Genomic DNA, 13,716 nt, shown 5'->3' with positions numbered 1-13,716 from the left:
TTGATAATGGTAAGATGTAAAATGGTAAAAAGACCAAATATTACCTAGATACGTTAAGATAAACCCTAAAAGCTCTAATCTATCCAATATTATTAGTATACTGATGATAACATTGGAGGAAATAATACTAAAGTACCTTATATGGTATCCAAAATGACAATTAGACAGTAAAACCGAGGCAATTTGCTATATAAAATAGCAATTTAATATAAAAATTAGGATATTTGCTATTAAAGTAGCAATTTTAACATGAGTTAATGCAATAATAATAAAATTAAGGCAATTTGCTATATAAAATAACAGTTTTCACAAAAATAAGGAAATTGCTACACAAGATAGCAGTTATAATAATCCTTAATGTACTCCAAGGTACAAGATTAGTACTTTCAACAAGGTCGACAATACTTTGTCCTAGATAGGGCTAAATAGGTGTTTATAATGGTATAAGGCCCTGCACTGTGCACTCCAGTCCGACATGGTTCTTCGAGTTTGAAGGGGAAAGGGTGGGGTGTCAAAGAGGAAGGGAGGGGGTGCAATGCAGCCAACAATCCCAGGTTACTGGACAGCCTCGTCCTTTCTTGTAGTAAGAAATGCCATAAAATATGATTATATTAAAAGACTGAAAAATGTAAATGGAGGACTAACGTCATGCTCTCATAAAAAATGAATTAAAATAAAGAAGACCAGGTCAATGCCATTGGCCTGATTTAGAAAGGGCGGGGTAGAACAATAAACCCATTAAAAACTAAAATAAAGGTTGTGTAAAAGCGACACAAATCCAACACAATTATTTGATTACATCAGGTTTGTGCAGAGATTACACATTTTTAAAAGAAAACAGTCACAAGACTGTATAATTAGGTGGGTGTTGGCTGCTCTCCCTCCCCCAATGACCTAGATTTTGTCAGTTATCTGACAATCTAGTAAGTATTTGGCGAGGGCAGAGAAGACCGGGCCCCTAGCTGCTCCCTTGGGGTCTAGCACGTTGGTAAGGTTAAAAACTAGTCCATGGGAGTGCAATGCAGCTTCGAGGTGGTCCCTCTGCGCCTTATGGTTAGGACAGTGTAGCAGCATGTGGGGCGCAGTGAGAGGTTCCTGACACCTAGGACATGCAGGGTCTATACCGAGGACATACTTTCCTGCGCCACCGGGTAATAGGGTGGTTCCCATCCTCAGGCGCGTGATGGCTCTGTCAAGCACAATGCTTGCTGAGTATCTGTCAGGCGGCCTGAGGGTTTTCGCAGGTCTAGTAAAAGTATGTCGACGGGAAGACAAATTGTCGGTCCGGAGATTCCACTCGCCCAAAACAAATTTCTTTGTCAGGGAGTAGATCTCAGAAGGTGCCAGGGGTTCCCCAACATCTACGGCCCCCCTCAAGAGGCCCTCTTTGGCCCCCCTGTCGGCCTGTTCATTCCCACTGATGTTGACATGTGCTGGACACCATACTAATGTGACCTTTAAAGATTTATCTAGGCACTGTTGATGAAGTTCCAAAATGCTAGCTAAAATATCAGGCCTAGATCTGCTATTTCTGTTTTTTATGGACTCAAGAGATGACATTGAGTCTGATAAAATAGCAGTTTTAGTAGGTTTATTGACCAATATCCAGCACAGAGAGAATTTAATTGCCAAAAGTTCTGCTGTAAAAATAGAGAGATTGTTGCTGAGCCTGTGCGTTTTACTAATGTTTTTTGAAGGGATTACAAAAGAGTTGGCTACCAAACCAGAGTTAGGGCATTTGGAGCCGTCAGTGTAGATTTTTAGATGCTCAGCATACATATTATCTATAAGAAAGAGAGCTTCTGACTTGATGAGTTGTGGCAAGTCAGTTTTCGTTATTTTATTAGAGAGTGATAGGTCAACATCAATGGGTCCAAGCGTCCAGGGGGGGGCCTTGGAGGGCCTCAGGTCTGCTACATGTACCTTGTCGAGACCGGCATCCTCAACCAGGGTCCTAATACTCGCACCAAAAGGTAGGGCGACATGCTTACGCTTAAGTATTTTCCCCTTGACGAAGGTGCCAGTCCCGACAAGTTTGTTTACGGGGTTTGAACCATGCCGAGAATTAACCCTGGCCCAGAAATTGAGGGACTGTTGTTTTCTACGCAAGCTACAACCTGACTGACTATTGGGGTTATTTACCCTCGGGACTTCGGTTAAAAACCATTGCCCGAGCACACTGCTTAACATAGAACTCTGCATAAAAAGCCGAAAACGGCCATAAAATGGACAGCCCGATTTTACTGGGCTGTACCATTGGTATAAATATAAAACTTTGCAGTGTTGGTGCGGTGCCTTAATAAAAATCTATTGGTTTAAAAATATATAACCTTTATATAAAGCGTTAAAAAGACGCAGTGCTATACAGTGAATAGGCCTAACGCGGTTTAAAAAGCGGCGTTTTAATTGGTTGATGCGTTTATACAACGATGGCGCTGATTGGCCGAAATTTCTTATTAAGGATTGCCAGTAGGTCAATCCGTTTTTAAAATAGATTTTCCCACGGCTGACTTTGTACTTTTAAAAAAGTAAACAATAATGGTTTATATGCAAAAATATAAATGAAAGAAAAAGATTGAGTTAATCCAAAAGAACATGAAGTTGTTTTTTAGTATACTGTACTTATTATTAATTTATATCATTCATATGATGTTGTTATTGTATGTTATTCTTTGTATTGTTTTTTAAGGAGGAGAGAGAGAAAGAATAGCCCAATTTTTATAAGTAAAGATGGTGAAAACACACATACTGTTGTATGTGGCAGCATCATTACCAGACCCACTGTTCAGTATATACTGCAATGGGTTTGTTGGAGTCTTTAGACTTTGTGATCTGTGGTTTAAAAATTGAATCCAAATAGGACTATTTTAATATATTAATTATAGAAAAAGGAATACACAGATGTGTAATATGTTTGTGTAACAAAATAATAATATTTGAGGGTTTTCCAGATCACAAAGTGGTTGAACATTGCCACAATATGTTTACATGCATAGTCAAGTACCATTTTTATGTGTATGTTTAAAGTTTAAGCTAAACGCCAAACAACAAGATCTAATCATAAGAGAGATATGTTTATATCTAAGAACATTTATTAATAGAGATGACAGAGCCTGATTTAACAGCTCTCAAATGTAGAGTGAAGTTGCATGTGCAAATGCAATTATATGAGAAGGAAAGGAAAAAAAAGAAAAAAAGACAATATATGATATCACATAGAGTGTGTAACTCTCAATTATATATTAATATTGCAATTGAGTATTGAGTTGATAAAAAATTAATGAGTACAAGTTTATGTATGTGGCTCAATGTTGAACACTTGCAGACAGGGAATATAGCCGTAATGCTCCAACATAAGACCCTGTCTGTATGGAACTTAAAGAGGATTGGGCTATGGGAAAGAGAGATCCCCCCAGAGTGGCATTAAAACAATATTTAAAAGTGGGTTTAGTAATAAACCCTTATATGTTAAGGGCAATAACTTACGTGTCTCCAAACGGTCACCTTCATAGGGCCACATAAAAATTAAGGGTAAGACAATGTACTTTACAGTTAAAAATAAGACAGACAGCTAAATTTGTACAAGATGTACATTATTTACAATATGTACAGGACTATATGCATATATATATTTAAAATACATGTTGCCACCCTGGAGGGTTGAAAGAAGGAGAGATTTTATGGAAGTGTAGGCCGATGTGGGTGGGGGAAAAGAAGAGCCAGCAGGGGTGGTGTCACTCAGTTGTACTAAGGTAATTGTGATGATGAAGTCTACAATGGTTGTTTCCCCTGGACCAGAGGGAGTGCACGGTAAATGAAAAATAGTTTGTATACTATTGAAGGAAAATTGATAATGGTAAGATGTAAAATGGTAAAAAGACCAAATATTACCTAGATACGTTAAGATAAACCCTAAAAGCTCTAATCTATCCAATATTATTAGTATACTGATGATAACATTGGAGGAAATAATACTAAAGTACCTTATATGGTATCCAAAATGACAATTAGACAGTAAAACCGAGGCAATTTGCTATATAAAATAGCAATTTAATATAAAAATTAGGATATTTGCTATTAAAGTAGCAATTTTAACATGAGTTAATGCAATAATAATAAAATTAAGGCAATTTGCTATATAAAATAACAGTTTTCACAAAAATAAGGAAATTGCTACACAAGATAGCAGTTATAATAATCCTTAATGTACTCCAAGGTACAAGATTAGTACTTTCAACAAGGTCGACAATACTTTGTCCTAGATAGGGCTAAATAGGTGTTTATAATGGTATAAGGCCCTGCACTGTGCACTCCAGTCCGACATGGTTCTTCGAGTTTGAAGGGGAAAGGGTGGGGTGTCAAAGAGGAAGGGAGGGGGTGCAATGCAGCCAACAATCCCAGGTTACTGGACAGCCTCGTCCTTTCTTGTAGTAAGAAATGCCATAAAATATGATTATATTAAAAGACTGAAAAATGTAAATGGAGGACTAACGTCATGCTCTCATAAAAAATGAATTAAAATAAAGAAGACCAGGTCAATGCCATTGGCCTGATTTAGAAAGGGCGGGGTAGAACAATAAACCCATTAAAAACTAAAATAAAGGTTGTGTAAAAGCGACACAAATCCAACACAATTATTTGATTACATCAGGTTTGTGCAGAGATTACACATTTTTAAAAGAAAACAGTCACAAGACTGTATAATTAGGTGGGTGTTGGCTGCTCTCCCTCCCCCAATGACCTAGATTTTGTCAGTTATCTGACAATCTAGTAAGTATTTGGCGAGGGCAGAGAAGACCGGGCCCCTAGCTGCTCCCTTGGGGTCTAGCACGTTGGTAAGGTTAAAAACTAGTCCATGGGAGTGCAATGCAGCTTCGAGGTGGTCCCTCTGCGCCTTATGGTTAGGACAGTGTAGCAGCATGTGGGGCGCAGTGAGAGGTTCCTGACACCTAGGACATGCAGGGTCTATACCGAGGACATACTTTCCTGCGCCACCGGGTAATAGGGTGGTTCCCATCCTCAGGCGCGTGATGGCTCTGTCAAGCACAATGCTTGCTGAGTATCTGTCAGGCGGCCTGAGGGTTTTCGCAGGTCTAGTAAAAGTATGTCGACGGGAAGACAAATTGTCGGTCCGGAGATTCCACTCGCCCAAAACAAATTTCTTTGTCAGGGAGTAGATCTCAGAAGGTGCCAGGGGTTCCCCAACATCTACGGCCCCCCTCAAGAGGCCCTCTTTGGCCCCCCTGTCGGCCTGTTCATTCCCACTGATGTTGACATGTGCTGGACACCATACTAATGTGACCTTTAAAGATTTATCTAGGCACTGTTGATGAAGTTCCAAAATGCTAGCTAAAATATCAGGCCTAGATCTGCTATTTCTGTTTTTTATGGACTCAAGAGATGACATTGAGTCTGATAAAATAGCAGTTTTAGTAGGTTTATTGACCAATATCCAGCACAGAGAGAATTTAATTGCCAAAAGTTCTGCTGTAAAAATAGAGAGATTGTTGCTGAGCCTGTGCGTTTTACTAATGTTTTTTGAAGGGATTACAAAAGAGTTGGCTACCAAACCAGAGTTAGGGCATTTGGAGCCGTCAGTGTAGATTTTTAGATGCTCAGCATACATATTATCTATAAGAAAGAGAGCTTCTGACTTGATGAGTTGTGGCAAGTCAGTTTTCGTTATTTTATTAGAGAGTGATAGGTCAACATCAATGGGTCCAAGCGTCCAGGGGGGGGCCTTGGAGGGCCTCAGGTCTGCTACATGTACCTTGTCGAGACCGGCATCCTCAACCAGGGTCCTAATACTCGCACCAAAAGGTAGGGCGACATGCTTACGCTTAAGTATTTTCCCCTTGACGAAGGTGCCAGTCCCGACAAGTTTGTTTACGGGGTTTGAACCATGCCGAGAATTAACCCTGGCCCAGAAATTGAGGGACTGTTGTTTTCTACGCAAGCTACAACCTGACTGACTATTGGGGTTATTTACCCTCGGGACTTCGGTTAAAAACCATTGCCCGAGCACACTGCTTAACATAGAACTCTGCATAAAAAGCCGAAAACGGCCATAAAATGGACAGCCCGATTTTACTGGGCTGTACCATTGGTATAAATATAAAACTTTGCAGTGTTGGTGCGGTGCCTTAATAAAAATCTATTGGTTTAAAAATATATAACCTTTATATAAAGCGTTAAAAAGACGCAGTGCTATACAGTGAATAGGCCTAACGCGGTTTAAAAAGCGGCGTTTTAATTGGTTGATGCGTTTATACAACGATGGCGCTGATTGGCCGAAATTTCTTATTAAGGATTGCCAGTAGGTCAATCCGTTTTTAAAATAGATTTTCCCACGGCTGACTTTGTACTTTTAAAAAAGTAAACAATAATGGTTTATATGCAAAAATATAAATGAAAGAAAAAGATTGAGTTAATCCAAAAGAACATGAAGTTGTTTTTTAGTATACTGTACTTATTATTAATTTATATCATTCATATGATGTTGTTATTGTATGTTATTCTTTGTATTGTTTTTTAAGGAGGAGAGAGAGAAAGAATAGCCCAATTTTTATAAGTAAAGATGGTGAAAACACACATACTGTTGTATGTGGCAGCATCATTACCAGACCCACTGTTCAGTATATACTGCAATGGGTTTGTTGGAGTCTTTAGACTTTGTGATCTGTGGTTTAAAAATTGAATCCAAATAGGACTATTTTAATATATTAATTATAGAAAAAGGAATACACAGATGTGTAATATGTTTGTGTAACAAAATAATAATATTTGAGGGTTTTCCAGATCACAAAGTGGTTGAACATTGCCACAATATGTTTACATGCATAGTCAAGTACCATTTTTATGTGTATGTTTAAAGTTTAAGCTAAACGCCAAACAACAAGATCTAATCATAAGAGAGATATGTTTATATCTAAGAACATTTATTAATAGAGATGACAGAGCCTGATTTAACAGCTCTCAAATGTAGAGTGAAGTTGCATGTGCAAATGCAATTATATGAGAAGGAAAGGAAAAAAAAGAAAAAAAGACAATATATGATATCACATAGAGTGTGTAACTCTCAATTATATATTAATATTGCAATTGAGTATTGAGTTGATAAAAAATTAATGAGTACAAGTTTATGTATGTGGCTCAATGTTGAACACTTGCAGACAGGGAATATAGCCGTAATGCTCCAACATAAGACCCTGTCTGTATGGAACTTAAAGAGGATTGGGCTATGGGAAAGAGAGATCCCCCCAGAGTGGCATTAAAACAATATTTAAAAGTGGGTTTAGTAATAAACCCTTATATGTTAAGGGCAATAACTTACGTGTCTCCAAACGGTCACCTTCATAGGGCCACATAAAAATTAAGGGTAAGACAATGTACTTTACAGTTAAAAATAAGACAGACAGCTAAATTTGTACAAGATGTACATTATTTACAATATGTACAGGACTATATGCATATATATATTTAAAATACATGTTGCCACCCTGGAGGGTTGAAAGAAGGAGAGATTTTATGGAAGTGTAGGCCGATGTGGGTGGGGGAAAAGAAGAGCCAGCAGGGGTGGTGTCACTCAGTTGTACTAAGGTAATTGTGATGATGAAGTCTACAATGGTTGTTTCCCCTGGACCAGAGGGAGTGCACGGTAAATGAAAAATAGTTTGTATACTATTGAAGGAAAATTGATAATGGTAAGATGTAAAATGGTAAAAAGACCAAATATTACCTAGATACGTTAAGATAAACCCTAAAAGCTCTAATCTATCCAATATTATTAGTATACTGATGATAACATTGGAGGAAATAATACTAAAGTACCTTATATGGTATCCAAAATGACAATTAGACAGTAAAACCGAGGCAATTTGCTATATAAAATAGCAATTTAATATAAAAATTAGGATATTTGCTATTAAAGTAGCAATTTTAACATGAGTTAATGCAATAATAATAAAATTAAGGCAATTTGCTATATAAAATAACAGTTTTCACAAAAATAAGGAAATTGCTACACAAGATAGCAGTTATAATAATCCTTAATGTACTCCAAGGTACAAGATTAGTACTTTCAACAAGGTCGACAATACTTTGTCCTAGATAGGGCTAAATAGGTGTTTATAATGGTATAAGGCCCTGCACCGTGCACTCCAGTCCGACATGGTTCTTCGAGTTTGAAGGGGAAAGGGTGGGGTGTCAAAGAGGAAGGGAGGGGGTGCAATGCAGCCAACAATCCCAGGTTACTGGACAGCCTCGTCCTTTCTTGTAGTAAGAAATGCCATAAAATATGATTATATTAAAAGACTGAAAAATGTAAATGGAGGACTAACGTCATGCTCTAATAAAAAATGAATTAAAATAAAGAAGACCAGGTCAATGCCATTGGCCTGATTTAGAAAGGGCGGGGTAGAACAATAAACCCATTAAAAACTAAAATAAAGGTTGTGTAAAAGCGACACAAATCCAACACAATTATTTGATTACATCAGGTTTGTACAGAGATTACACATTTTTAAAAGAAAACAGTCACAAGACTGTATAATTAGGTGGGTGTTGGCTGCTCTCCCTCCCCCAATGACCTAGATTTTGTCAGTTATCTGACAATCTAGTAAGTATTTGGCGAGGGCAGAGAAGACCGGGCCCCTAGCTGCTCCCTTGGGGTCTAGCACGTTGGTAAGGTTAAAAACTAGTCCATGGGAGTGCAATGCAGCTTCGAGGTGGTCCCTCTGCGCCTTATGGTTAGGACAGTGTAGCAGCATGTGGGGCGCAGTGAGAGGTTCCTGACACCTAGGACATGCAGGGTCTATACCGAGGACATACTTTCCTGCGCCACCGGGTAATAGGGTGGTTCCCATCCTCAGGCGCGTGATGGCTCTGTCAAGCACAATGCTTGCTGAGTATCTGTCAGGCGGCCTGAGGGTTTTCGCAGGTCTAGTAAAAGTATGTCGACGGGAAGACAAATTGTCGGTCCGGAGATTCCACTCGCCCAAAACAAATTTCTTTGTCAGGGAGTAGATCTCAGAAGGTGCCAGGGGTTCCCCAACATCTACGGCCCCCCTCAAGAGGCCCTCTTTGGCCCCCCTGTCGGCCTGTTCATTCCCACTGATGTTGACATGTGCTGGACACCATACTAATGTGACCTTTAAAGATTTATCTAGGCACTGTTGATGAAGTTCCAAAATGCTAGCTAAAATATCAGGCCTAGATCTGCTATTTCTGTTTTTTATGGACTCAAGAGATGACATTGAGTCTGATAAAATAGCAGTTTTAGTAGGTTTATTGACCAATATCCAGCACAGAAAGAATTTAATTGCCAAAAGTTCTGCTGTAAAAATAGAGAGATTGTTGCTGAGCCTGTGCGTTTTACTAATGTTTTTTGAAGGGATTACAAAAGAGTTGGCTACCAAACCAGAGTTAGGGCATTTGGAGCCGTCAGTGTAGATTTTTAGATGCTCAGCATACATATTATCTATAAGAAAGAGAGCTTCTGACTTGATGAGTTGTGGCAAGTCAGTTTTCGTTATTTTATTAGAGAGTGATAGGTCAACATCAATGGGTCCAAGCGTCCAGGGGGGGGCCTTGGAGGGCCTCAGGTCTGCTACATGTACCTTGTCGAGACCGGCATCCTCAACCAGGGTCCTAATACTCGCACAAAAAGGTAGGGCGACATGCTTACGCTTAAGTATTTTCCCCTTGACGAAGGTGCCAGTCCCGACAAGTTTGTTTACGGGGTTTGAACCATGCCGAGACTTAACCCTGGCCCAGAAATTGAGGGACTGTTGTTTTCTACGCAAGTCAAGAGGTAACACACCGGCCTCCTCCTCTAGCAGTGCACCCGGTGTACAGTTTAGGGCTCTCAGAGCTATCCTTAGGGCCTTGTGTTGAATGGCATCAACCATTTTTAGGGCGTTTGGCTTAGCACATGCATAGATTTGGGCTCCATAATCTAGCTTTGGACGTATAAGGGACTTGTAGAGTGTTAAGAGGCTATTTTTATCTGATCCGAAACCTGTGCCTCTTAACATTCTCATTAAATTTAGGTCCCTTTCGCACCTTTCTGCCAAATATTTAAAGTGGTGAGTAAAAGTTAACTGTTTATCTAGGTACATACCTAGAAATTTCACCACTTTTTCAAAGATAATTTTGGTGCCGCCTAAATTTAAGTCCAAAGAGTGCTGAAATTGTTCGCCAAATAGTACTCCTACTGTTTTGGTTGGAGAAATTTTGAATCCCCATTTAATTGCCCATTTCCATATGGAGTCTAAGCCTGCTTGAGCCCTCTTTTGCAGGCGTAACATGTTAGACCCCTTTAACCAAGTGCCTGAGTCATCGGCAAACTGGGAGATAACCATTCCTGAGTCTTTTACGGCATCAGGTAGACCGTTTACGATGAGGGAGAACAGAGTTGGGGATATTACGGACCCCTGAGGGGTTCCGCGATCAGTTATGGCTACCTCTGATAACTCCCCATCGACCCTGACCTGGATTTTACGGCCCTCTAGGAATGCTCTGAGGTAGTGGAAACAGTATCCAGTGATTCCATAGTCAGCTAGCTTTTTTAGTATGCCGAAGGTCCATGTTAAATCAAAGGCAGCCTGAAGGTCCAAAAAAATTGCTAATACTGATTGCCCTTGATTTTTTGCAGAAAGAATATCATGTTGTAATCTAGCTAGCTGATCAAGAGTAGATCGCCCCTTCCTAAAGCCAGACTGGAAGGGGTTTAGTATGTTATTTGATTCCAATAAGTGTTCTAATCTATTTTTGACCATTATTTCTAGTAGTTTACCTGCATGTGATGTTAGACTTATTGGTCGATATGAGTTTGGATCATTTTTGTCTTTACCAGGTTTAGGAATTGGAATCACTGTGGCCTGCTTCCACTCGGGTGGTATCCTGCCTGTCCTATACACCTGATTGAATAGGTTAAGCCAGATTTTTAGAGTTATGGCTGGCATATTTTTAAACATTAAATATGCTATTTTGTCAGGCCCCGTGGCGGTGTTGCTCCTGCTGTTAATGGCACTTAATAATTCTGTAATAGTGAAAGGTAAATTGAGAGGCGTGCTATTATCCCCAGGCTCATTTAAAATATTTCGGTGCTCAGTCTCAAACCGCTTTTGATAATTCAGAGTTTCAACGGGAAGGTTTGAGTCACTGGAGACAGATTGGAAATGTCGTACCAAAAATTGAGCCTTGTCCCTTGGGGTTGTGGCAATTTCGCCTTTGTATTTAAGTAGTGGTACAGGAGTGAATGAATTTCCTTTAATTCTGTGAATTTTTTGCCAAAAATCCCTAGTATTTTTCTTATTAATGATAGCTGAATCACAGAATTCTTTCCAATTTTGAGTTTTTGCGTCCAAAATAACCCGCTTTGCCTGATTTTCGAGGGACCTATAATTAAGAAGATTATGCTCAGCGGGGTTCTTTTTAAGGATTTTTAAAGCATTTTTACGATCCTGTACCGCATTGGAGCACGCCTCATTCCACCACGGGACCCTATTTCTGGCTTTGACCTTGCCGGAGGAGACCGGTATGCTACATTCCGCTATGGACAGTATCCTGCTGGTTAAGTTAATACAAAACAGATTTGGATCCTGGGAGTGAACATCTGCAAGGGAGAGATCTGAGCAGAGGTCCCTAAACTGAGCCCAATTAGCTTTATCCAATAAAAACTTTTGCTCCCCTGAGCATTGGGCCTCAGTTCCCTGTGCAATATAGTTGAGCAGGGTAACCTGTTGTGGGAGGTGATCAGATCCCATGGTATCTTTAACAGTTGCCCATGCAGACGCACTTGCGATCCTGGCATTAACAGCAGTAAGGTCAATGTGGGAGTTTAAACCAGTGGGGTTAAGCCTGGTTGGAGAACCGTCATTGAGCAGTATAAGATCTTGCTCGTCCAACCATTCTATTACCGCCCGACCTTCTGCATCTGAATTTATGGAACCCCAAGCAGGGTGATGTGCATTAAAGTCGCCTGTGAATATTACATCAAAGGGTCCTTTAATGGTCCTTAATTCCTTAAAGAGGCCGTTCAGAGTTTCAAGATCACATCCTCTTGAATATAAGTTGACCAGGATAAGAGGCCGGTTCTTGTCAATAACCAATTTAATTGCTAATGCCTCAATAGCAGTGCTACCATCAGATTTAAATTGGTTGTTCACTCCCAGGTGTTCATAATAAATTGTATTTTTAACATATATGGCAAGACCACCAGCAATATTTTGGTTTGAAGTAACATAATTCTTAAATTCGCAATTATACCCTGGTATTTGCTTTACAGAAATATTTGAAAATTTAGTTTCCTGTAAACATATAATATGGGTATTAGGGTTGCAGTCAATAAAATATTTTAATTCAGTAAATTTGTTGGCGGAAAGACCACCAACATTGAATGATATTATTTGCAGGTTACTGTCCATAGTGGTGCGAAATTAACTTGCGTTTAATCTGATTAATTGAGTGGTGAGGAGATTTAACTCCTAGTTTGTGGCCTGCACAGGCCCCTTTGAGTTTCGCGGGGGTCCTGGCAAGCCGAACGTGTTTCTTATTTGCAGGGCGGGTACCGCTGGCCGGGGGGGGGCATCCTGGATCTGCTACTACTATTGGAGGATCCCCAGTTCCAGAATGGATTTTATAAGTTAAAATTTTATCAGGGGGGATAACCTTTGTTATTGATTCTCTGCAATTTTTGAATCGAGAATCAATTTTATTATAGATGTAAGATATAACTCGACTCCCAGTGGGCCTTTTCTGGTCCTTTATTATCTCAGCAACCAGATCCGCCAGCTCGCTGAGATATATTTTCCTATAGGTGGGACCTGTTGCTGGCGGACCCTTGATTTTAATAAATGAGTCCCCAGCAAACGAGTTGCGTCTGCTGGTGTTGTCGGAAGGGGAGCTCATTGGGGATGTCTGGGAGTCGACCATTCTGGGACGGTTAGGGGGGACACTAACTCGGGGTTCCTCCTCTATTTCACAGATACCAGAGATAGAAAGGTTCTCCAATATACTGGAGTGCACTGACACCAGAGAGTCTCTCCCCGTGATATCAAACATAGAGTCGTCCGACAGTGTAGGACCACTACAGGTGGTGTCGCTAGCACCGTCGGTCAACGTGGTGGACGGGGAGGACCCCCTGGTAGCCACAGGAGGGCGTCTCTGAGTGGGTGGATCCCCCTGGATAGGCGATACAGGGGGGGTGGTGCATAAATCTGGTGTGTGTTTGGTTACCGGTTCCACAATAGTAACCTTAAGGGGGGATTTCCTATTTAAAGGTTGAGGAGGGGTACTCTTACCCACTAGCCCCTCAACTAAAGGACATGACCTCTCGGTTTGGGGCGTGATAATACCGGCAGAGGCATGTTTGGTTGATGACTTGGAACCGGTTGTGTTGATTGTGTTACGGGCGCCCACGCTGTGGCTCGCAGTGTCAGGCATAAATAGCCTGCTCTCCGCCTCGGACCAGGTGACCCCATAAAAATGAGCGAAGGTGGCTAAGGAGACAGCCTTCTTATAGGAGGGGCACCCCTGGTAGGAAGCAGAGTGCGGGCCGCCACAGTTGGCGCACCAACGTGTTTTGTTGGTGCACCTTCTCTGGCAAGTAGTTCCGGCGCAGCGGCAACAGGTAGTGATGCTGGAGCATTTACCCCTGCTGGCTATGTGTCCAAAACCCTGGCAGTTAAAACACCGGGCAGGTTGGACCGGGCA

At 40.7% G+C, this 13,716-nt stretch overlaps 1 protein-coding gene across 2 annotated transcripts; it reads right to left on the bottom strand.

The window, feature by feature from the left end:
• Window positions 1–474: 474 nt before the first annotated feature.
• On the bottom strand, window positions 475–10,782 carry LOC127879498 (uncharacterized). Of its 2 annotated transcripts, none has more exons than XM_052426353.1 (2): window positions 9,712–10,782; window positions 475–2,017 (listed from the first exon to the last, which is right to left on the bottom strand). In XM_052426353.1, the coding sequence occupies exons 1-2, from the start codon at window positions 10,776–10,778 to the stop codon at window positions 895–897; spliced, it is 2,190 nt and encodes a 729-aa protein (XP_052282313.1). In that variant the 5' UTR covers window positions 10,779–10,782; the 3' UTR covers window positions 475–894. The 2 variants fall into 2 exon arrangements, with proteins under 2 accessions (XP_052282313.1, XP_052282312.1); XM_052426352.1 differs by lacking the exon at window positions 475–2,017 and adding an exon at window positions 4,350–5,864.
• Window positions 10,783–13,716: the final 2,934 nt, after the last annotated feature.

Source organism: Dreissena polymorpha, chromosome 4 (assembly GCF_020536995.1).
Source record: "Dreissena polymorpha isolate Duluth1 chromosome 4, UMN_Dpol_1.0, whole genome shotgun sequence".
Lineage (NCBI taxonomy): Eukaryota > Metazoa > Mollusca > Bivalvia > Myida > Dreissenidae > Dreissena > Dreissena polymorpha.
This window is presented reverse-complemented; position numbering and strand designations above follow the sequence as displayed.

Coding starts and splice junctions, on each gene's coding strand:
- LOC127879498 (XM_052426353.1), bottom strand. CDS start 10,778: ATGGTCAAAAATAGATTAGAACACTTATTGGAATCAAATAACATACTA. Junction 2,018..9,711: donor AAACTTGTCGGGACTGGCAC/CTTCGTCAAGGG, acceptor CGGGACTGGCAC/CTTCGTCAAGGGGAAAATAC.